The 25,697-nt window shown below is 47.4% G+C and overlaps 1 protein-coding gene across 1 annotated transcript in view; it reads right to left on the reverse strand.

Annotated features, from left to right (window-relative positions):
- LOC146829690 (testis-expressed protein 11-like) overlaps window positions 1–25,697 on the reverse strand; it is a gene marked incomplete at its 5' end in the record, with an annotated part of 200,063 nt that overhangs the window by 120,091 nt on the left and 54,275 nt on the right. Inside the window, one exon of the mRNA XM_085606536.1 lies at window positions 5,176–5,292. Coding sequence (XP_085462662.1) covers window positions 5,176–5,292 — 117 coding nt within the window. The remainder of the gene's footprint in view (window positions 1–5,175; window positions 5,293–25,697) is intronic.

Consider the following 25,697-nt stretch of genomic DNA (forward strand, 5'->3'; position numbering starts at 1 on the left):
GGGACATCATCAGAATGCCTGTGAACATGAACATTACATGAACTAGACAAAATATGAGAGGGTAGACTAAATGCAGTTATTCAAAGCAGAAAAAAAGACTTACTGACTCAACAACGAAGATGGCTGATTGACTGACTGACTGATGCTCGATTGCCGAGGCGTCTTGGCGCTCCGAGGGGAACAAATGACACACAGCACTTGGGTGGGGTTAAATTGTCTATAATGTATAGCATTTGTAGAAATATCCCAGATGCCTATTATTCTCAATAACCGTGCCGGCAAAATGCCTGTGAAAATGAACACTGTATAAGAGAAGCAGAATGCACAGGAGCAGACTGATGTAAGCCTATGGAGACAGACACTGCATGTAAGGAAAAACGAAGGTAAACTGATTGAAATGATATAAAGTAGGAAAGGAGATCAACGAGTCAACAAGATCATACATTATTCTGAGAGAGATAATTTCTAAGACTCACAAAACATTGTGAGGGAATTAGATGCAACCATGTGAAAACTCAGCAGCCCTTCAATAATTCTGTACTGAAAGAGCGAAATGTCCAGAGTGCAACCACGATGAGGGCACGCCTGCAGACAAGTGAAAAACAAGCATTGGCATAACCAATAGGTCTCGCCTTTGGGACCTTATTAGTGTTTAGCCATGCAACAGTTGCATAACTAAATACTTATAAGGTCTCAAAAGCGAGACCTATTGGCTATGCCAAGCGGCCCTGCGGCCGCGAAAGTGATCGGGATCGCGATCAAACATCAAAGCGGCCGTGGGGCAGCGAAAGTGAAAGTAATCGCGTTCAAGCGGGGCACGCGCGCCCGCCCGCGCACATGCACTGTAGCTCTAGGCTGGCCTGGTAGCACTTTTTGGAGCCCTCTCAAAAAGTCTCGCCAGACCAGCGCATGCGCTGGGTCAGGCGAGACCTGATGAATAATCCATAAGATTACTTGACTAAACATATAAGGTCCGTACTTTGCTTCCTAGAAACATGGGGGCATAAACTTACCCGTTCACAATGGATGCAGAAGACGTAGAAGCACTCCACGAGGCAGCAAACACGCGGTCTGCACAGAGGACGGGAGTATCTTCATCTCACTGCAAACACCAAGCTTTCGGTGCTGTCAATCACTGCCGATGAGTATGCCAAAGATGGTTGATTTGCTGAATGCACAGCTAAACTCAAATGATTTCTGTAAAGACTGAATGTCTTTCTAACAGTGCCACAATAAAAACAGACATGAAAAAGGGGTAAAAAAAAACACCTTCCTAGAAATGTCAAAAACACCACTTTCTCATCTCGGAATATTACGAAAGCCGCATCCAACCAGACTTTAAAAGGAGAGGATGCGCCCCTATACCATGCCCGGATTACATCCATAATGCCTCATGCCATTTAAGAGCAGTTTAAAGCTAACAGGTTCTAAAGGCTTCCTGCTCATGGTGACTGTCGCGTGTCCTCCTTTCAGAGCGCTCTATCTCTTCGATGTGAATTGGAGGTGCTGGGTCTTACGTAAGTTAACAATTGACGCTGACTACCACTAATCAGCCCCTGAGGAGCTTCCACCACCTGATTTCGCTGGCACTATTGTAAAAAGTGCGGCCTTTTTACAAAAGTACAGATTTCGCGATTATTCAGCAAATCAAGAAATCCTGCAGGGTCAGAAATACACAGTGGTTTTCAGAGGGAGACCAAACCATATCCTAAAATAGTGGAATGCGAACCACGACCTAAGTCGAAAAGGGACCCAGAAGACGTAGAAGAGCCGGGGACCCAAGGAACCACCTAAGGTAAGAATCTAGGAACCCCACAGAGGTTGTGTGCAGGGGGGAAACAACCTTTACAATGCAGTCATTACCTCGCACTACCTTTACAACGCAGTCCTTACATCGCAGCATCCTTTACATCGCATGCCATTACAAGGCAGCCATTACATCGCATGTCACCACAATGAATGTCTTTACAACGCATGTCAGTACAATGCATACCATTAGAACGCATACCATTAGAACGCATAGTTTTTACCCCTACACTATCCAACACTTACCCTACTGTTGCACTCGCTGGAGTGGGAATAGTAATTATTACCCCTACACTATCTAACACTTACCCAACTATTGCACTCACTGGAGTGGGGATAGTAATTTTTACCCCTACACTATCCAACACTTACCTTAAATGCAATGTAATGGTATGCGTTGTAATGGTATAATGCAATGTAATGGAATGCGTTGTACAAGTAGTTTCTAAAAATGCTTTGTGATGGCTTGCGCTGTAAAAACATGCTTTGTAATGGATGTTGCGATGTAAAAACTGCGTTGTAAAGGCATGTGTTGTAAATGTTTGCGTTGTATTGTTATACATTCGTGCAGAGTGGGAACACAATCACGTGCTCAATTCAAGTCAATGGGTAAGTCGCGGTTGCAATTTGGAAGAAGAAGGACCCTTCCCAGCGGACACTGAAGAAACCCTGTGGAAGATGGAAGGTTGGAGAGTCACCCCACCCGTGGATACCCTAGGAAACAGGATACCTACACCAGGGAAGTGGAGTGCATAGGTGCGAAGTGACGCCGTAGACCACAATGGAGGACTTCAGAAAAGAAGCCACTGGCGAAGAAGGTGAAAGTGTCCGGGTGGAACCTAAATGTGGATTCAAGATGGGAGGTACCTGCAAGCAGAGGGGACAGAGTCTATGCCACTCAGGAGTGACCAGGAGACACGGAAGACGAATGCCCACCAATATTAGGAATACAGGAGAGTTGACGGTGCTCTTGAAGTTGCAGCTGTGCAGACCAGGCGACGCTGAGGAAGACCAGGAGCCATTCAAGAGCTGTCCTACGTTGGGTGTCAAGAGCCAAGGGGTCAGTGTTCTTCAGGAGCACCAACAAGCCTTGGCAACCAACGTAGTCATCGAAAAAGGTGCAGTGTCGGGAACAGCAATGTCCAAGGGACTCACCACTAGCAGGTAAGTCAGAGCAGGCCTCGAGCAAGCAGGGGAGCCCACTGGAGCCAAAAAAGACCCATAAGAGGACCCACAGGCCAGAGTCACAGGAGTCGCAAGAGGACCTGGAGCAGCTCACCAAAGGATGAAGGCCCACGTTGCTGAGAATGCTGTGCAGGCAAAGATCTTGGCTTCAGGAGATGCTCGAGGCTGGAGCTTCTTGGAGCCCGAAGATCTCTGGAGGAGAGAGTCAACAAGCCTTGGCAACGACAAGTCAACACGGTGCACAGGAGTACTGCTCCAGCGGTTCCGATGAGGGATCCTGACTTCAAACTTGCTATGAAAACAGGGCAGGCCTCCAGGGAGTTCCAGAACTACCACCTGTGTTACTGAACCTTCCGGAGTCTATAGAAGCTCAGGAACAGCAGACCGGTCAGCTTCATTGCGCTGCCTGCAGATGCAGGAGAGTGACCCCTTCACTCCAAAGGGGATTCCTACGGGTGTCTTGGATGTCCACAGGCCTTGTGAAGAACCTGTATGGAGCACAGGTACAGACGTTGCAGAAGACTGTCAGAATGACAACGCCAGGAGCAGCAGAAGTCTTCCCAGTTGCATTCTTGGTTCCCAAAGTGAAGTCCAGAGTGCCCAGACGGTTGAAGTTGAAGTGGTTTCGGATCTGAATCTTGTCCCATGGCAAATCTGAAGAGCCACCCACAGGTAAGCCCTTAAGTACCTTAAGGAAAGGGTTGGGACTATTCGGGGATCCCTCCCACAGGAGGGACTGGACAGTGGGGTGGATAATCCCATGTCCTTTGCCCAGTTTCGTGCCGGAGCGGGAGGCAATGGCTCCCTGAACTGGTTCCAACCGGAGTATGCAAGGAGGGCACCCAATGTGCCCTTCAAAGCAGTCTAGTGGCACTGGCAAGGGCCCCCACCCTATCCCAATACAATAAGTCCTGTATGGGAGGTGGTCACACCTCCCTGTGTAAGGAAACCTATTGTCCTGGCTTTCCCTGCTTGAGCTTGGCTCAGCAGCAGGAGGGCAGAATTATGTCTCAGGTTGGCAGCAGCCATAGTTTGCTGTCCAGGTCTAGAAGACTGGTACTGGGAGCACTGAGGGCCTCCTGGAGGAGCTTTACAGTGCATGGAATCATAGCTCCAACACCGTTTCTACACCGTTTACAGTGTTGGGATATGATTCCAACATGTTCGATACCAAACACGACAGGGTTAGTTACAGCCAGTTTAGAGATCGCCATCTTGTAATGACACATGGCCACTCAATATATCGTAATGGCTGATGCACTTACAACCCGGGAGAAAGGACTCCGAGGGTCGAAGGGGTGTCCTGCTCATGCAGGGGCACCCTCTCAGTTATAACTGAGCACCCTGCTTTCAGTATTGAAAGGCCTGCTTTAGGGGTAACTTATAGGTTTTAAGTCAAGTGACCTCAGATATAAGTAAACATATCTGTCGTAAGTGGTGCCAGCACAAGCTTACACAGGCTGCAATGGTAGGCCCGTAGTCACAATTTGAGTTGTCTCCCATGGGTGGCATAATACATGCTTCAGCCCATGGGGGATTCCTGGTGTACCTATGCCCTGGGTACCTTAGTACCATCCACTAGGGACTTACAAGGGTACACCAGTAGCAAATCTGGATGTACCTAAGTATTCACCATGTCCAATTTAGGGAAGAAGCACAGAGAGTGGTGTCCTGATTAGGAGGATCCCAGTCAGACTAGTAAGTAAAACATAATGACGCCAGCAAAAAGTGGGGGTGACCATTAAAGCAGATCGTACTTTCCTACACCATCCATTTGAGATCCAGAAAGAGTAAAACAGGTAGTGATGTATGACTGCTTCCTCTTTATGAGATTAAGCTGGAACAGGAATTCGGCCATACTTGTAGTGTGTTTCACTTTGGTAGATAGACCATTTCGGTCCAAAGATGCTCCCTCACCAAAAAAAGACTGGGACGAGGAAGATGAACAAGGAAGTACTGCAGTCCAATTTGTTGTGCAGTGTCTTTCTCTCTCTATGAATCCTCTCATCTCTCGCTGCTTGACATCACATTTACATTGCTTATATGCCCTTTACCTAAGCGTGTCTGTTAGTGCGAACAGAGAAACTCTTTTTACTATACAGAAGCTAACAATGCTGGCAGAGTCAATGGCTGTGTAACAATTATAGGTGTTCTGTCCCACAAAAACTGCTGTGTAACTGGTACCTGTTCTGAAGAAGATGAGGCATGCCTTCCCATGTCAAGGTCAATAGCAGCGGCCATCAACAGACACGTCTTTTGAGCCATCAGGATGGACTTATCGGATGGACAAAGCTGTGAGAACTGGGACAGAGAGAACAGAAACAATAAGAGCTCTGAATGTGGTATATCAACAAGCACCAACTTTGAAAGACATGCAACAAACTTGTAATTTATGGAAACACTAAACTTATTATTGTGATCAACGGAGTCAAATTACAAATGAAGACACAAAGGATATCAAAAAGTGGTCAACTGGTAATAACTGTGGGTCACAAGATGGATTTACTATCAGGAGTTTAAAACACTTTGCTTTGTGGTTTCAGTAAAACTAAAACAAATATATAAGGCTGGGACTATATATAGTTAAGTAAAATTAAAACGACACTGTATTGTAGAAGTACAACTTAGGACAGTAGGCCTGTTGGGGGAGGAAAGGGAGGCATCATTTAATCCACTGTAATAGTGAACAGAACACGGGTGAATTTAGGATCAGGTTTTTAAAGATCTGTTGTTATTATTGTATCTTATCTCTTGGAAAATATTGTTAGTAGCTCATTTAGAAAATTCTAATCCTACTCCTGCTAACATAGTGTCACTCCCATTCACACCTTCTGCCCGTGCACTATCCTACAACACCAGTCACTTCTCACATCCATCTCAGGCTCTACTCCTATTACCGATGTCAGACATCAGCTAAACTTACAGCTTTTCCTAAACTTGTATCCCACACACTCCCAGATCACATGCCCCAGTGCCACTGTACGTTATATCCCTACCTGCCTCACTATGGTGTTGCAACGGTGACATGGCAATAATGTGAGCCCGTTTACGCCCTTGATGGGCATCACCACCCCCTTTTGTACCGCTTTGTTTGCCATAAGTTGGCAGGGTATGCTCAGTCGTGAGTCCCTTGCTCACTTTGCCACTGGATTCAAGCAAGCCTGGCTGAAGACGGCTGAAATGCCAGAAACCGGTCCTAGGAAGCTTGTTTCCGGTCCCGGGAAGGCATGGCTTGGCAGTTCAGGCTGGACTGTTCCCATGAGGCACAGGGTCAGACTGATTTGCATATGGCCATGTCTGAACTGGGTTGGCAGAGTGGGCTAAAGAACGGTGATGGATCAAACCCAGATCTGTTGACTGGGTGTGAGTGTTTGATTGGTTCTGATGCTCCGTCCATCACCACCCCCTTTTGTACCGCCTTGATGGGCAGAAGGCGGCCATGATCAATGTGCAAAGGGCCCCACAGGTCCCAAGTCACTCCTCCCGCTGCATTAACCATATCTGCGGCCACTGTCATACAGTGGCTTTAAAATGGGCCCTAAATCAAGAAAGTAATGTGAGCCCTTCACCTGTGTTCAACAGTAAAAGGCAGTCATGATTAATGAGCCGAGGACCTCTCAGGCATCAGAAATGGCAGCTACGCCTTTGCACAATGGTCTGTCTACCATCGGAAACACTCCAGCATTTTTGGGTTGGCCCTAACTATTGGATGTCTTGAACGGATTAGAGTACTGACTTCTGCATGTTATTTTGAACATTTAAGTGCTCAAAATGTCATACTTGGAGTAAATGTTTGTAGACCCTGTTGCAGTATAAACTGAGTTGGCTTTGAGCAACCAATCGTATACAAATGGATAGTTAAAGAAGCACCGCTTCCATAGATTGGTTGCCACTGCCACCATGCACATGGAGAATACCTGGGAGCAGATGCAAGACTGAAAGGGGGAACTGTTGTGAATACTTTAGCCCCACCACCTTCTGCTTGACCCCCAAGCCTGTGAAGCTTTTTAAGAGCTCACGGCAATGTGGGGCCAATAGAGTGATCAATGATATCAATAAACATATTAATTGGCAAATTAGCAAGAACGTGACAGAATTTAGGCATGATTTATGTTAGGTATACTAGGGAATTGTCTCCCTGGTGTGGCAATGTATCAATTATCACTATCAATGTAATTACTGTTATTTAATCAGGATTTTGTATTTGTGATTCAGTAGATTCTTTATGCTTCTAAAAATGGTCTGTATCGATAATTCCCCTTCATCCATCTCCACAGGAAGTGACATCACTGGTTTGCTGCCAAAATTATCTTTAAAAGAAGAATCCAGGCAAGTGGACTTCATTACCCACCGTTTATCTACCCAGGGAGTAACTTCACTGCATTTCCTATCATCCATCTGTACAGGAAGTGAGATCACTGGTTCCCCACCAAAAACCCTTCTTTAAAAGAAGAAGCTAGGCCAGGGGACTTCATCCCCATTATCATTCACCAAAGGAAGTGATATCACTAGTTTCCACCAAAACCATCTTGAAAAAAAGAAGCCAAGCAGGTGAACTTTATTCCCCATCATTCATTGCCACAGGAAGTGACATCGCTGCATTTCCCATTGTCCAATCTGCACAATAAGTGACATCAATTTGGGAAAGCACCTTGGGGTGCACACAGACATGGGCATTGTCTGTTGTGACAAGATAGAGCCTTGGGCCAAATCGAACCCACAAGGTTCCCTCTGCCGACAGGAAAGAAAATGGAAGAAAAACAGAGCTCCTGATGGCCTCACGACACTGAAGTCGCTCCATGCAAAATGCAGAATGCTCATTACATCAGCCAAAGCAAAGTACTATAATACCATCAATGAAGCCACCAACAGAAGCAGAATACTTTTCAAGACAATCAACCACTGTATCAATCCCCTTTCTGAACCAACTATCCCACAGTCAGTGGACGAGGGCAGTGCCATCACCCTCTTTTTCAGTGACAAAATACAGAACATTCAACAGCACATTGACAAAACCAATCCTGCTTCTCCTATTACACTCACTCCTTCTAGAAGACTTCCACAATGGCCCTCCTTCAAAGCCCTCTCTTGCAGGTATGCTCAAATCCCTCAATGCATCCTCCTATGAAGATGATGTCTTACCCTCGTCCTTCAGCAATATTCTCTTCGGCACTCACCATAGTCAATGCCTCTTCATTCAAGGCATCTTCTCAGAAGCAGTCAAGACAGTCCAGATCTTCCCACTCCTAAAGAAACCTGCAGTAGACCCTGATGACCTCACCAACTACAACAATCACCTACCGCCATTAGCAAAATCATTGGATGAAATAAATGTATCCAATATCTAGAGTCTCAGAGGCAAGGTGAATAGAGAAAGTGTTTTAAGAAATGCAGCTGGAAAAAAGCAGGATTTCTCCAACATGGAGATTTGGTGTGTCAAAATTAGCTCACTATTGTTTTTAATGCACTGGTTTTTACATTTGATGAGAGGTGAAGGCATAGGTCCCAATATGTCTGACCAGAAATGCAGAAAGGTGATGGGATAATAGGACATGAAGTCTCCTTTCTGCTTGGTTGCCTCCAACCTTTTTGCCAGATACCTGATGCAATTTGACTGAGTGTGCCCTGGGTCACTGCCAATCAGGTTCCTAGGGCCTGTGTTCTTTCCCTAAACTATACCATTGTCTCCACAATTGGCACAACCCTGGCCTACCTGTAACCCTGTAGTAAAGGGTACCAGGGCAAGGCCTATGTGGGCTGCAGCATGTATTGTGCCACCCTCAGGGACCTCTCACCACAAACATGCACCACTGCCATTGCAGCCTGCATGTTTGGGTGCTGCTAAAAGTGAAGAGTCGACATGGCATACATCCCTTGTACCATGCCTGTCCAGAACTGCATGAGGCCTAGGTAAGCCACCCCTAACACAGGGTGCACTGTGTCTCATATATGGGCCTATGTGCATGAGCAGAAAGCCCCTATAATATCTTGAAGTAATGGAGCACAAACTGGATTGCAGAGTAGATTTGCAGGAGGATTTATTGGAAGGTAAAGAGAACCGTGCCAGGCACCTCCAGGACACAACCCATAACTGCCGCTTTTCACATTCAAAGAATCTTAACTTAATATTCCAAATAACATCACATAATGTTGACAGTGTTTGAGTCACATCACCACACCTCCCCCTTTTGATAAAATAAGATAAAGTCAAATCAAGAAAAAGATAAGGTAGTAAAGAGAGAAAAGAGAGAAAGTAGAGAAAAGATGGAAGAAGAATTTTATAAGAACATAAGCAGAATAAATTCAAACATAAGTACAATAAACTCAGATATAATCTTGCAATCTATGTGGTCTAACACAAATTCTAGTGCTTTTCCTAACAACATCCTGCCTTGAAGTTTTTGGATTGATTTTGATAGCTTCATGCGGAATAGTAGGAGGAGAGGGATCTTCTGCAACACGAGAAGTGCTCCACCAATTCCCATTAGACAACTTAACAGCGTTTTTACGCATGTCAATAATCTGTTGTGGATCGAGAAACTTTGAAAAACCTTTTTTGACTGAGACTGGATTTTTGATTCTGACCCAGTCTCCTATACAGAGTTTATGTGTGCTTTTCGTAGTGAATTTATGAGATTTCAAGGAAACTTAATTTGAGGTTTTCCTAGCAGATTCCCACATACATCTCATGTCACAACCGAGATGAAATGATTTGACCATTCAAAAGGGATAGACTTGGGAAGGAGATTTTCTACCTCTCATGATTTCAAAGGGTGAAAAGTTGGTAGCCACATGAGGTGAAGTGCGGTATGACCACACAAGGTCTTTTACAGCTTGAAAAACACAAGACCTAGATCTAAAGGCTGCTTGCACACATTCTACAACCACCCTGTTAAATCTTTCAGTTTTTCCATTACTTTGTGGGTGGTAGAGTGGAGTCCTTGTATGTTTGATATTGCAGGAATGTAAAAATTAGGTCATTTCATGAGAAACAAATTGAACACCATTGTCGGTGAGGATTTCCTCTGGATATCCTTCTCTACGAAAAATAGCATCTAAACAATTGATGACACTTTTCGAATCGGGTGTTGAAATGGGTTCAACCTCTACCCACCTGGATAAATGGTCAATGCGAACCAAGGAGTACTTAGAATTAGAAGGAAGAACATGAAAAGGTCCAAGAAAGTCCATGCCAAGTTTTTGCCAAGCTTCCTTAGAAGATGGTACAGGAGAATCAACTGTACCTTCAAGTACAAGCACTTTGTCACTGGTGTTACAGCGTGAGCATTGTTTAACCAATTCATCAACTTGTGTGTCCATTCTGGGCCACCAAAAATCATTCCTGACCTTTCTCTTCGTAATGGTTGCACCAAGATGACCTGAATGCGCGGCTAGAATGATCTTCTCACGATAACAAGAGGGAGGAATAAGTTTGTCACCTCTGACGACCTTTCCATCTTCTACAGAAAGCTCATCATTAACTTTCCAGAACATCTGAAGATCATGTGAGAGGCATTTCTCCCTTGGCCAACCTTTCTTAATCAAAGAAGATACCTCTTTGAGAATAGGATCTTTGTTACTTTGTTTGATCCAGTCATGTTCTGCAAACGATAAATTGTCTTGATTAATGACAGCGATAAAACATTCCTCTACTTCACTTTCCCAATCTTGCTCATCTGTGTCCGGAATGGGAAGTCTGGATAGGCAATCTGCTCTGCAGTTCTTTCCACCAGGAATATATTCTACAGTGAAGCTATATTCCAATAGCTTTGTGGATAAGCGTACCATGCGGGCCGTGGTGCGCTTGATTTTCTTTCCTGAAAGAATGTCCACTAAGGGACGTTGATCCGTTTTGAGAATGAAAGATCTACCCCAGACATATTGCTTGAATTTTTCGATGCTCCAAACACAAGCTAGAAGTTCTTTTTCGTTTTTGTTTTTTTTAAAATATTTGTATTATTACATTTTTCCATATACATACATCCCCCCCTTATCCACCCCCCTCCCTATCCTGAACATTATTATCCTTGGTACACACATGAAATCAGGTACACTTATAATAACATAAGCATTACATTATACCTCGACCGTCAAGCAAGTATATTATAATATGTCGAGGGTTCGCCATGCCAGAGACTTTTTTGCCGTGCATTATCAGAGCCTTTCCGTTACATTTCATAGTTTAGACAGTTTAAAACCTAATCTCGTCACTCAAGATTTTGCATCCACTGCAGCAAGGGATCCCAGATTCCCAACCCTTGTTTCTTTTTATTCTGCCCCTTCCTGCTGTAGATAGCTATCTCGAGGCTATAAGACGCCAATAATTGTGCCCGCCACTGTTGAAAAGCGGGTGGGTTTGAGTCCAACCAGACCGAAGCCAGACATATTCTAAGGATTGCCATAGATATAAATATCAACCCTTGCATGTTATTTGGTCGTATATTTCCATCTATACCTAGCATTATTTCTCCCATTGTAATTTCGATTCTTACGTTGAAAATTTCAGATAAAAAGCCGGAGATATCCCTGATCAGGCCTTGTAATGTGTCACAGGTTGCAAATATATGTACTATGTCGGCCTCATACAATGAACATCGTGGGCATTCTGTACCTTTACCCGACCCCCATTTGGCTATCTTATTTGGTGTATAGTATAATTGAAAACACGTTTTATAATATTGCGCTTGCAGTCTTGCAGACATTAATATAGATTGAGATAGTTCGTACGATCTCACGCATGACTCTAGCGTTGTCCCCAGTTTTTCCTGCCATTTTGCGACAAATTTATTCATATCATCGGGGAGTATGGTAACCAAGCTATCGTAAATTTCACCAATCTTTATTGCTTTATTCCCCTTTATTATTTCAACTGTCTGAATTCTCTGAAATTTTGAGCGTCCGCCCCCTTTCTTTATCAAAAAATCTCTAACCTGAAGAAATTTGAAAAAGTCTCTATGTTCTAGCATATACTCATTTCTTAGGTCTTCGAATGATTTGAGCCCCAACGAAGAGTAAAAGCAACCTATTTGAGTGATCCCAGCCTTTAGCCAGTTATTCATATACATATCATTAAAGATCTCTGGGAGATTGCTATTTTCCGATAAAGGAGTGTAATAGGAAAACCTGCTGATTACAAGCAGTTTACGCATATTATTCCAGGCTATATGTATACCTGCTAAGGTTTTGAATCGTACTCTTTTGAAGTAACTGTTATATATATGTCGCCATAGGTATCCGCTAGCTACATCAACCAAGATTAGCTCTTGTGGTGTTGGTATATCCCTGTTTGGCCTGTTATCTCTATTTGAGATTAATAACACTCTGCAGTATTTCAGGATCGTAGCCCACCAATATATTCTGAGGTTGGGCAAGGCGAGACCGCCTCTTTCTTTCGGAAGTGCGATGTATCTAAGCGCCCTACAAGGTCTTCTATATCCCCATATGAAACGGGAAAACATGTTGTCTATGACTTTAAATATTTGTGGTCTGAACTCCAAGCATATTGTCCTGAAAAAATATAGAAATTTTGGGAAGAAGAGCATCTTTATCACATTACATCTACCTCCAATCGTTAAATGCAGGTTATTTAATCTATTTAAATCTTTTTCAGTTTGTTTTATAAGTGGATCTAGATTAATCTTCACCAGATTTTCCAGATTGGCCGTTATATTTACCCCCAGATAGATAGCACTCTCTACCACCCGATCGTCGTTGCTCACGGATTTATCATTAAGAACTATCTGGGTTTTATCCTGATTCAGCTTATACCCCGATACCTTCCCAAAGTTTTTTGCCTCCTCTTCCATCGCGTTTATTGCAGTGCCTGGGTCACTTGTAACCAGCGCAATATCATCTGCATAGGCTAAGGTCTTTGTTTCGCCATTTGGGGACTTTATTGGTGGGATTGCCGGATTATTTTCGAGTCTACGGATAAAGGAATCAATAAAAATCGCGAACAATAGGGGGGAGCATGGGCATCCCTGCCTTGTCCCTCTGGTTACAACTATTTTTCCTGATACTGCCCCATTCACCATTACTACTGCTTCGGGATTTATATATAACCTTTGAATAGCCTGAATAAATGGTTCCCCTATACCGCTCTTTGACATTGCTGACCAAAGATATCGCCAGGAGACCCTATCAAAGACTTTTTCTGCGTCTAATAATATAAGTGCCATAGGGTCTCCTGCTATCTCGGTAATGTCAAACAGTGTGATCACTCTCTGTACATGGTCGGTGGTAGATCTTCCCAGGATAAAACCATGTTGTCGGTTCGATACGATTTTGTGGATGATTGGGGCTAATCTGCTGGCTAATAATTTTGCATATATTTTAGAATCGCAATTTATTAGAGTGATAGGGCGATAGGATCCAAGTTCTATCGCGTTTTTATTTTTCTTCAAAAAGACAACGGGCCCGATTCACAGAATTAACTTAAGACTAAATCCTAAACTTACTACTTTGTGGTATTCACAGAATGCACTTAATACTTTTGGTATTCACAGACTGCACTTACTACTTTTGGTATTCACAGAATGGATTTACGACTACTAACTTTACGTCCGCACTCGGGCCAGAAATTCCGGCCCGGAGGCGGAGCTTCCGGCCCGGAGGCGGAGCTTCCGGCCCGGAGGTGGGGCTTCCGGGCCGGAGGTGGAGCTTCCGGCCCGGAGGTGGAGATTTCGGCCATGGCTAAATCTCCGCCACCAGCCGGAATCCCCACCTCCGGGCCGGAAGCTCCGCCTCCGGCCCGGAAGCCCCACCTCCGGGCTGGGAGCTTCGCCTCCTGGCCGGAAGCTCCGCCTCCGGGCCGGAGTTTCCGGCCCGAGTGCGGACGTAAAGTTAGTAGTCGTAAATCCATTCTGTGAATACCAAAAGTAGTAAGTGCAGTCTGTGAATACCAAAAATAGTAAGTGCATTCTGTGAATACCACAAAGTAGTAAGTTTAGGATTTAGTCTTAAATTAATTCTGTGAATCGGGCCCACCAATTTTAGCTCTGGCCCAGGATCCCGGAGGATGTCCTCCCTGAAAAATGTATTTAAATAAATCACTTAAAATCCCTTTTAATGATTTATGGAATTTAACGTAAAACTCGGCTGGTATACCATCCAACCCGGCTGCCTTCCCTTTAGCTAGACTGTTTATTGACAATAATATTTCCTCCCATTGTGGTGTTACATCCAGGCTGACTTGATCCTCTTGTGACAACTTTGGTTTTGATGTCTGATCAAGATATTCCTCAATCTCTTTCTGTTGAATATCGCTTTCCTCATATAATTCTTGGTAATACCTCTGGAATGCGGCTCTTATCTCTTTGGGGTCAGTTCTGAGGCCATATTTTGGGTCTCTAATCTCCATAATCATATTGGCTGTATTTTGTTGTCTTGTACGCATTGCAAGTTGGTGCCCCACTTGTTCGCTCAGCTCATACATATTTTCCCTATTCATTGCACCCTTACATATCGCCTTTTCTATAAATATGTCGGTAATGTTATTTTTAGCCACCGCTACCCTACTCAGTGCCCCCTCAACATTCTGGCCTTCTTGTACTTCCCTTATCAGTCCCTCCTCTACTTCAGCCAGCTTTTTTTGTAGCATCTCCATTTTTAATTTAGCCTCATAGTTAAGTTTTAGTGAAAACCTTAGAGTTTCTCCTCTAATTCCTGGCTTGAGAGTATCCCAGACTATCTCAATTGAGGTACTACCCAAGTTATCCTCTATAAATTCAGGTATCCACTTATTTATATGTTGACAGTACTCTTTATTTAAAAGCAAGGCCCTTTCGAATGTCCACATATTCTGTTCGTCATTCCTTTTCCCACTGTCGAGGCTCATGATTAGGGGATTATGGTCGGATAACACTCACGGTAGTTTGTCTATTATGCAATCTGAAATTATAGCATTAGTTACAAACACATAGTCTAATCTAGCAAATTTAGTATGTGGATTGGAGAAGAAGGTATAACCTGGATCATTGGGGTATTTTGCCTGCCAACAGTCCCTCAGACCATGTGTGTTACATAATTCTTTAAGGGCCTGAAATACCTTAGGTTTCCTCCCTTTATATATAAATCCAGGCTCTAATGACCAATCACATGGTAAATTCAGATTAAAATCTCCACACACAATCAGTGGAAGTGGCCAGTGAGCCAGTTCATTAGTAATATATTCAAATACAGCTGGGTCATCCGAGACGTTACCATATATGGAACATATAGTTAATTTTTTCCCATTGTTAAGCTGGCATTCCGTGATTGTCCATCGACCACATTTATCGGCTGCAGATCTAACGAATTGCATTCCCCTCCCTGTAGCAAGGATGTCCACCCCCGTGTTTTGGTTGCTTGCGTAGTGGCTATAACCAGCCTATATCCTAGAGTTTTAAAAAGATGTCGTTGCGACCCCTCCATGTGTGTCTCTTGGAGACAGATAATATCAGCCCCTGTAGCTCTTATTCCAACCGCCACTCTTTGTCTTTTTTTCGGGTCATTGAGGCCCCAGATATTGATAGACAACATTTTTAATTTAGCCATTTAAGATTCTAGCTCCCCTTTCCTCAATCTTATCCCCCCTTTGTGCCATTCAAACCCAGCTTGACCTTTATACTGTTTAATACCTCCCAGTTTGTTTATCCTGATTGCATGTTTTATATCTATTGAATACTTATTCCCCTGATACCTCACCCCACTACTAAGCTGTATATTCACTCCCTCCCTCCGCACCTCTCCCCCCCCCCCCTCTTGAGGCAATCAAGCTCAATCCTGAGCCTGTGTGATAGCATCTGAGTAGTCCCCCACTCCCTTCATCCGCCCGCAATTCCACCAAATGCTCAATCCAGTTTATATATAAGGGAGGAAATTAGTTACTATTCCATTCCCTCATTTAGTCTCAGTAGGTTTCTTCCCTCCTGCTATAATTTCATCCAACGTTATCTGTGCTTGTATTTCGGATGTGAAAAAAAAATTCTGACCTTGATGAATAATTTTTAGTTTAGCCGGATTTTGTAAAAAAGCTGATACACCAATTTTTTGAAACGGGGTTATGAGCTGCCTAAGTCTCCATCTCCTTTCTACAGTGGCATGTGCGAAGTCCGGTTTAGAAAAATAGGAGAAGTTTTCCCCCTTCCTTTTCATGTTGGGTCTGGCCAGATCATAAACGGCCTGCCGGAGTAAAAAGCTTCCAAAGTAAATCAGAATCACGCGTGGATATCCTTGTGAATTTGCGGGTGTTAGACCTGTCAGCCCTTTGGGTGGTCCCTCCTCATCATTATTTATTTTGTCCCACTTTTGCCTCAAACCCGGTTTGAATTTTTCCTTTTTGGGAACCACCAGACTTTTTAGTGTTGCTGCAGATTCAGGGAGCCATTTTAGCTACCCCTGAAACTTCTGTCTGAGGGCCTGAAGCACAAAATGGTGGCCACCTGTGACATCACCAGCATCCACTGGAACCTACCAGCACCTTCCAGAACATTCCAGAACCCTGTGACAGTTGGAGGCGGTTTAGAATGTTGGGGAGTTAAGAGTGAGAGTTGGCAGTTGGAGCTGGCAGTTGGCACCTGACTGGTGAGGAGTGAGCAGCAAAAACGTGAAGGAGGAAGGAGTGAAGCAGCAGGGGTGGAAACTTGTGCCTGGAGTGGGGTCCATAAACCCACCCTTGATACTAGTCCCTACTGACGGAGCCCAGCCTAGAGCCCTGTGTGGGAAGAAGTCAGAAAAACCATCCTGAGGACCTGGACAGCAGGAACAGGCCTTAGAAACAAGAGAACAGCAAGATCCTGACCTGGAAGCTGGTTTCCCTGAAGTCCGACGTCGAGTAGCCTAAGACCTGGAGCCCGAGGTGGAGAAGCGGCGCTGACTGGAAAAGCAGACGTCGTACCCGGAGCCGCCAGAGGTCGAGAGAGGGCGCCGTCAGAGGTCGTGAGGAATACCAGAGGTCGAGGAGGAAGTCACCCGAGGTCGAGTGGGCGGCGTCATCGGAGGAGTGGAGTCCGCCCTCCGGAGTCGTCGGAGACCGAGGTGAAGGGTAACGGAGGTCGGGAGTGAGGGTCGCACTCCGGAGTCGCCGGAACCTGTGAGAATCGTGCCGGAGGTCGGGAGTGGAGGTCGCACTCCGGAGTCGCCGGAAACCTGTGAGGAGCACCGGAGGTCGGGGGTGAGGATCGCACTTCGGAACCGCCGGAAGTCGACATCGAGGCAATGCCGGCCGACGTCATCGAATCCGAGGTCGCCATCGGACAGGAGCCGCCCGAAGTCGACATCGAGTAAAGACTGCCCGACGCCATCGAATCGGAGGTCGAGATCGAACCGAGGCAGCTGACATCGAGACCGGAACCGCCTGCCGGCGTCGTCAAAGAACTGACATTGTGCCGAGGCCGCCGACATCGAACTGGAACCGCCTCACGGCATCGACCCGACTCCAGCGGCGTCGGAGCATCAGAAAAAGGGCAGTAAGTGGAGTAGAGGGCGCCTAAGGCCCTGTGGAGACCTGAGAGACTGCTCTAAGGGGCTAGGGAGGTGCTGGAACCAACCTGACTGTGCCAGGGGTGAACTGGGACTAATCTAGAGAAGTTGTGTGGAGAGAGAGAGCCAGGTCTCTGGTATTTTCCCCCTTTATCTACCTCAGTTTAGGCCTCAGCCTTGACCAAGCCAGGGAGTAGACACCCCCAAGCCTTCCACATCCCCACAAGCTGTGCCTGGGCCAAATCAGCCCTTAGGAATTCAAAAGTGATCTGATTCCATGAGTGTCACTGTCAGCTTTTAAGTATTTATTAGGGGCACTGTATTTATTGTATTTAACCTATTTATTGTTCCACTGTATTTATTGGTCCACAGTATTTATTGATGCACAATATTTATTGGTTTACAGTATTTATTGCCTCAGAATATTTAATTGTCTGTATGTATTGCACTTGTATTTATGCCTTCTTTATTTATGATCACCCCTATTTATTGAATCATTAAGCCAGTATTTATTTAACCTGCACTTTCTAAAAGTTGTATATTGTGATTGTTATTTATTTTATCCAATCAGCAACTAAGAGAAAAAGAAGATAAAGAAAGTTATTTTCATAATTTTTACGGTGTAGAGTCGTTTTTGGAACGGATGCACGCATGGTTATTGTTTGGGTATGTTGTATGTTTAGCACGGAGCCTGATTCCTGACCACTCGAGCCAAGCTACCACAGTGTGCCCGGAAGACCACCACCACCCCTTCTAGCGTGGGAGTGGGTTTCCAACATAAATTGGTGTTCAGTGGTGGGATAGAGCTGTGCCTACGCATACTCAACAATAACTGTGGGTAGTCCATAGGCCTACACCGGGAGTTTTCTCAAGAGCGGCCTTCCTAATTGTGGGTTTTTGTTTTTTCCAAATTTACTCTGGTGGTGGGAGGAGGTATTATTAAAGGTACCCCCCTGCATAGTTACTGCACAAAAACCTGTCCTCTAACCTGAGTGGGCAAGATGGAGTTTGTACTAGAAAATCTAGAAACGTACACTGTGGCCCAACTCAGGGAGTTTTGCCAGCGGGAGGGGGTGTACTGTCCCCCAGGAGCAAAGAAGGGTGCACTCCAAACCAGCTTAAGGGCTTGGGGGGAGGCACGCCGAGAAAGCAAGGCTGAGGAGGAAGACAGGGATGGAGAGCCTGACCCCGAGGGGGCTGAGATGTACCAACCTGAGGTGGGGAACCTGTCAGCAGGGCCCAGAACCATTTCTAGGAAGGGCAGCAGTGCCTCTAGCGGTGGCTTGTCTGAAGTGGAGCTAACAGACCGGAGGGAGAAAAGACAGCTCACATGGGACTTAGCAAGGCTGGAAAAGGAGAAGGAGGAGCAGAGGATGGCCCATGAATTACGACTGAAAGAAATAGATCTTCAGATCTTGAGAATCGGGGCACAACCTGTTCCTAATGGTGGCAGCCAAACCCAAGAGATCACCAGGGAACCTAAACCATACCTGCCAAAGGACATAGTAGCTAGCTATGGAGTGGGCGACGATATCGCCAAGTGGCTAGCGGCCTATGAGGTCTCATTGAGGGCCCATGGGGTTCCAGAGAAGTACTGGGGAGGGGGATTGTACAAGTACATGCCTCCAGCGGGTAGGGATGCTTTATTGGCCCTCGAGGAGGATGAGCAGACCCACTACCCCACCATGAAACTGGCGCTCATCAGAAAGTTTGGACTAACACCTGAAAAGTACAGACAGAAGTTCAGGGGTAGTCACAAACTGGGCACGCAGAATTGGGTGGACTTCCTGGACTATGCAAAGAAGGCACTGGAAGGTTGGATTCAGGGCAGTGAAGTGAGGAACTACGAGGGGTTGTTTGACCTGGTACTGAAGGAACACCTGCTCGAGAAATGTTTCCCTGAACTGCGGCAACACCTGGTGGATAGCAAGCTGACCAGTCCCCGGAAGCTTGCTGAGGAGGCGGACATTTGGGCTAGTACCCGGGTGTCCACAAGGGGGACTGGAGGGGATACTCAAAAGGCCGGACAGGGCGCCCCCCAGAAGAAAGAGGGAGGGGAAAAGAAAAAGGAGTTCTCCAAAGGCCCCCAAAATAACTTCCAAGGGAAGGGAACAGGATTCACCCCTAAGGCTAACCCGCCCAGAAACCCTAATCCTGGCCAGAGTCAGCAGCCAAGGGTTGTCCATTGCTATGAGTGCGGTGGCGTTGGACACTATAAAGGAGATCCGAAGTGCTTGAAACGACCACCCCCTCCCACTGGAGGAAAGACCCCCGGAGTAGCTAGTGTAGTGCTCGGGGAGGAGCTGCCCTTAACTAAGGGAAGGGAGTGGGCGGGTGTCACTTTAGTGTCCCTGGGAGAACGGGAGATGGTTCCTAAGATCCAGGTGCCCGCAAATACCGCAAAGTATGGGCAATGGGTCACCATCAACGGCCAAAGAGGGGAGGCTCTGAGAGACACAGGAGCCAGTATGACTATGGTGCGTAGCCAACTGGTGTCTCCAGAGCAGGTAATTCCCGATGTACTCCACCCAGCCGCGATGGCTGACGGCAGAACAGGCCACTATCCAGTGGCCGAGGTTCCCTTTGAATGGGGGGGGGTTGCAGGTTCACTTCGAGTTGCCGTAAGCCCTGCCGTGCCAGTCGATTGTCTGCTGGGGAATGACATGGAGCACAATGCTTGGAAGGAGGTGGAATACCGGACTCACACCGAGATGCTGGGTACACCTGACTGGGCCTGTGTTAGCACAAGGTCCACGACTACCCGAAGAGGGAGTTCATTTCGGCTGGAGCCTGGAACAAAGGCCCAGCCAGCTGCCAGTCAAGGGAAGAACCGAGGACAGGAGGAGCCTGCCTCGGCGTCCCCACCCCGTAGGACGGATAGGCCACCGGAGGTGGTGGACCAGGAGTCTGCGGTGGGGGACGTTACCAACCTGGAGGACCTACCCATCCCGGCAGAGTGGCACGTGGAGGGAGGCCCGTCCAGGGAGGAATTCTGCCAGGGCCAGAGGGAGTGCCCTACCCTTGAGGGGCTGAGGCGACAGGCCGAAGCCCAGGCAGCAGGGAACGTTGAAGGGAACTACAGTGTTTACTGGGAGGATGGCCTCCTCTACAGTGAACCCAAGGCACCCCTACACGGATCGTCACGAGCCTTGGTAGTTCCTCAACGTTATCGAGCCTTCCTTCTGGAGTTGGCTCACGAGATACCATTGGCAGGACACTTGGGGCAAGACAAGACCTTCGCCCGTCTTGTCCCACACTTTTATTGGCCTCAGATGAAAGTGTCGTCCGATACCTACTGCCGGACATGTGTGTCTTGCCAAGCCAGTGGGAAAACAGGAGTGAAGCTGAAAGCTCCCCTGGAACCACTTCCTGTCGTTAGCACCCCCTTTGAAAGGGTGGGCATCGACATTGTGGGTCCATTAGATCCGCCAACTACAGCTGGTCACCGGTTTATCCTGGTTCTGGTGGTTCATGCCACACGGTACCCAGAGGCAATACCTCTGAGGACCATAACAGCACCTGTTGTGGCAAGGGCCCTGATGGGAATCTTTACCCGAGTGGGTTTTCCCAAGGAAGTTGTGTCCGACAGGGGGACCAACTTCATGTCAGCGTATATGCGGGCAATGTGGAAGGAGTGTGGAGTGACATACCGGTTCACAACTCCTTACCACCCCCAGACCAATGGTCTGGTGGAGAGGTTTAATAAAACCTTGAAGGGCATGATCAGAAGTCTGCCTGAAAGCCTGCGGAGGAAATGGGACGTCCTCCTACCCTGTTTACTTTTTTCCTACAGGGAAGTGCCACAGAAGGGAGTGGGCTTCAGCCCCTTCGAGCTTCTGTATGGGCACCCTGTACGTGGACCTCTCAACCTGGTGAGAGACGGATGGGAAAGAACTCCCAGAAAGCTTCCCCAGGATGTGGTGAGCTACATGCTGGCCTTCCGGAGCCAAATGGCTAAGTTGTGGAAGCAAGCTTCTGACAACTTGGAAGCCAGCCAAGCAGTAATGAAGGCGTGGTATGACCACAATGCTCACCCGGTGGAGTTGGAGCCTGGCCAGAAAGTGTGGGTGATCGAACCGGGAGAGCTTAGTGCCCTCCAGGATCGCTGGTCAGGACCCTTTGAGGTGTTGGAGAAGAAGGGTAAGGCTACCTACTTGGTGGACCTGAAGACCCCTCGTCAGCCCCTGCGGGTGCTGCATGCCAACCGCCTCAAACCCCACCATGAGAGGCCCGAAGTCATCTTGATGATGGTGACTGACGGAGGAGAGGACGTGGAAAGCGAGCCTCTCCCTGATTTGTTTGCGTCTCAAGAGAAGGATGGGTCGGTGGAGGGAGTGATTCTCTCCCCATCTCTAACTCCTGAACAGCAGGAGGACTGTCGCCAGATCCTGGGGCAGTACTCCTCGTTGTTCTCCCTTGTCCCGGGTAGGACTCACCTGTGCGTCCATGACGTGGACACAGGAGACAGCCCACCTGTGAAGTCCAAGATCTACCGGATGTCAGACAAGGTGAAGGCCAGCATTCATAGTGAAGTCACTAAGATGCTGGAGCTAGGAGTGATCGAACCTTCTAGCAGCCCCTGGTCCAGTCCGGTGGTGTTAGTACCAAAAGCTGCACCACCGGGTGCCCAACCAGAACTGAGGTTCTGTGTGGACTATCGGGGACTGAATTCAGTGACCAAAACTGATGCTCATCCGATCCCTAGGGCGGATGAATTGATTGTCCGGCTGGGAGCTGCCCAATATCTAAGTACCTTTGACCTTACTTCAGGGTACTGGCAGATCTCTTTGACTGATGGAGCAAGGGAAAGGTCAGCCTTCTCCACGCCCAATGGCCACTACCAGTTCTGTGTGATGCCCTTTGGGCTCAAGAACGCACCTGCCACGTTTCAGCGCCTGGTAAACCAGATCCTCACCGGAATGGAGAGTTTCTCTGCTGCTTATCTGGATGACATAGCCGTCTTCAGTAACAGCTGGGAGGATCACTTGCGTCACCTGCAAGCTGTTCTCCAGGCCCTGAGACAAGCTGGATTGACGATCAAGGCCAGCAAGTGCCAGATCGGGCAGGGGTCGGTAGTGTACCTTGGACACTTGGTGGGTAGGGGAGCGGTGCAACCCCTCCAGGCGAAGATCGAGGCCATCATGGCCTGGGAACCCCCCAAGACACAGACTGAGGTCCGAGCATTTTTGGGCCTCACGGGATACTACCGCCGCTTCGTGAAGGGGTACGGTACCATCGTAACCCCCCTCACGGAGCTCACGTCAAAGAAACAACCTCGACGGGTAGTCTGGACGAAGGCTTGTCAGCAAGCCTTTGAGAGATTGAAGAAAGCCATGTGCGAGGCCCCGGTCTTAAGGGCCCCAGACTTTTCCAAGGAGTTCATTGTCCAGACAGATGCATCAGAACATGGCATTGGGGCAGTGTTATCGCAACTCAACGAAGAGGGTCTGGATCAACCCGTGGTCTTCCTATCCCGGAGACTACTTCCCAGGGAACAGAAGTGGAGTGCAATAGAGCGTGAAGCCTTTGCAGTGGTATGGGCTCTGAAGAAGTTGCGGCCATACCTGTTTGGCTCGCACTTCCTAGTTCAGACCGACCACAGACCCCTTCGTTGGCTGATGCAAATGAAGGGGGAGAATCCCAAGTTGTTGAGGTGGTCTATTTCCCTACAGGGAATGGACTTTCAGGTGGAACATCGGCCTGGAGTGGACCACGCCAATGCAGACGGTCTCTCAAGGTATTTCCGCCTTAGTGATGAGAACTCCCAAGGGGTCGGGTAGCTCTCCCCACTTTCAGCTGGGGGGGACGCGTGTTAGACCTGTCAGCCCTTTGGGTGGTCCCTCCTCATCATTATTTATTTTGTCCCACTTTTGCCTCAAACCCGGTTTGAATTTTTCCTTTTTGGGAACCACCAGACTTTTTAGTGTTGCTGCAGATTCAGGGAGCCATTTTAGCTACCCCTGAAACTTCTGTCTGAGGGCCTGAAGCACAAAATGGTGGCCACCTGTGACATCACCAGCATCCACTGGAACCTACCAGCACCTTCCAGAACATTCCAGAACCCTGTGACAGTTGGAGGCGGTTTAGAATGTTGGGGAGTTAAGAGTGAGAGTTGGCAGTTGGAGCTGGCAGTTGGCACCTGACTGGTGAGGAGTGAGCAGCAAAAACGTGAAGGAGGAAGGAGTGAAGCAGCAGGGGTGGAAACTTGTGCCTGGAGTGGGGTCCATAAACCCACCCTTGATACTAGTCCCTACTGACGGAGCCCAGCCTAGAGCCCTGTGTGGGAAGAAGTCAGAAAAACCATCCTGAGGACCTGGACAGCAGGAACAGGCCTTAGAAACAAGAGAACAGCAAGATCCTGACCTGGAAGCTGGTTTCCCTGAAGTCCGACGTCGAGTAGCCTAAGACCTGGAGCCCGAGGTGGAGAAGCGGCGCTGACTGGAAAAGCAGACGTCGTACCCGGAGCCGCCAGAGGTCGAGAGAGGGCGCCGTCAGAGGTCGTGAGGAATACCAGAGGTCGAGGAGGAAGTCACCCGAGGTCGAGTGGGCGGCGTCATCGGAGGAGTGGAGTCCGCCCTCCGGAGTCGTCGGAGACCGAGGTGAAGGGTAACGGAGGTCGGGAGTGAGGGTCGCACTCCGGAGTCGCCGGAACCTGTGAGAATCGTGCCGGAGGTCGGGAGTGGAGGTCGCACTCCGGAGTCGCCGGAAACCTGTGAGGAGCACCGGAGGTCGGGGGTGAGGATCGCACTTCGGAACCGCCGGAAGTCGACATCGAGGCAATGCCGGCCGACGTCATCGAATCCGAGGTCGCCATCGGACCGGAGCCGCCCGAAGTCGACATCGAGTAAAGACTGCCCGACGCCATCGAATCGGAGGTCGAGATCGAACCGAGGCAGCTGACATCGAGACCGGAACCGCCTGCCGGCGTCGTCAAAGAACTGACATTGTGCCGAGGCCGCCGAGATCGAACTGGAACCGCCTCACGGCATCAACCCGACTCCAGCGGCGTCGGAGCATCAGAAAAAGGGCAGTAAGTGGAGTAGAGGGCGCCTAAGGCCCTGTGGAGACCTGAGAGACTGCTCTAAGGGGCTAGGGAGGTGCTGGAACCAACCTGACTGTGCCAGGGGTGAACTGGGACTAATCTAGAGAAGTTGTGTGGAGAGAGAGAGCCAGGTCTCTGGTATTTTCCCCCTTTATCTACCTCAGTTTAGGCCTCAGCCTTGACCAAGCCAGGGAGTAGACACCCCCAAGCCTTCCACATCCCCACAAGCTGTGCCTGGGCCAAATCAGCCCTTAGGAATTCAAAAGTGATCTGATTCCATGAGTGTCACTGTCAGCTTTTAAGTATTTATTAGGGGCACTGTATTTATTGTATTTAACCTATTTATTGTTCCACTGTATTTATTGGTCCACAGTATTTATTGATGCACAATATTTATTGGTTTACAGTATTTATTGCCTCAGAATATTTAATTGTCTGTATGTATTGCACTTGTATTTATGCCTTCTTTATTTATGATCACCCCTATTTATTGAATCATTAAGCCAGTATTTATTTAACCTGCACTTTCTAAAAGTTGTATATTGTGATTGTTATTTATTTTATCCAATCAGCAACTAAGAGAAAAAGAAGATAAAGAAAGTTATTTTCATAATTTTTACGGTGTAGAGTCGTTTTTGGAACGGATGCACGCATGGTTATTGTTTGGGTATGTTGTATGCTTAGCACGGAGCCTGATTCCTGACCACTCGAGCCAAGCTACCACAGTGTGTCCGGAAGACCACCACCACCCCTTCTAGCGTGGGAGTGGGTTTCCAACAGCGGGGCGCTTGGGGGCTGACAGGGGAAACCTATGTACCCGCTGGACTTCCTTATCCCAGTCCCAATGTGTTAGTTCAGGTAGTGAATTTTTCAATAAGTTAATTGTGAACCCCCTAATATCTTCTCCTTCAATATTTTCCGGAACTCCCAACAGTCTCAGGTTATTCCGGCGTTGACAATTTTCTGCTTCCTCTAGCTTCCAAATTACGTCTTTTAGCATACTGTCTTGTAAGGATGTCTGCTTTTTTAGTGTGTCCACTGTGTTTTCTAGATCTTCTGTACGTTTCTCCACCATGCCCAGTCTCTCTGCGATCTCTGTGCAGGTTTTCCCAACTTTGCGCATAGTGCCTTGCAGTTTCTTTGAGGCAAGCCGTGCTTGGCGATTTTCTGTCTTTATCTCATCCTGAAAGGACCTCAATGACTG

This window comes from Triturus cristatus, chromosome 5_2, assembly GCF_964204655.1.
Source record: "Triturus cristatus chromosome 5_2, aTriCri1.1, whole genome shotgun sequence".
Lineage (NCBI taxonomy): Eukaryota > Metazoa > Chordata > Amphibia > Caudata > Salamandridae > Triturus > Triturus cristatus.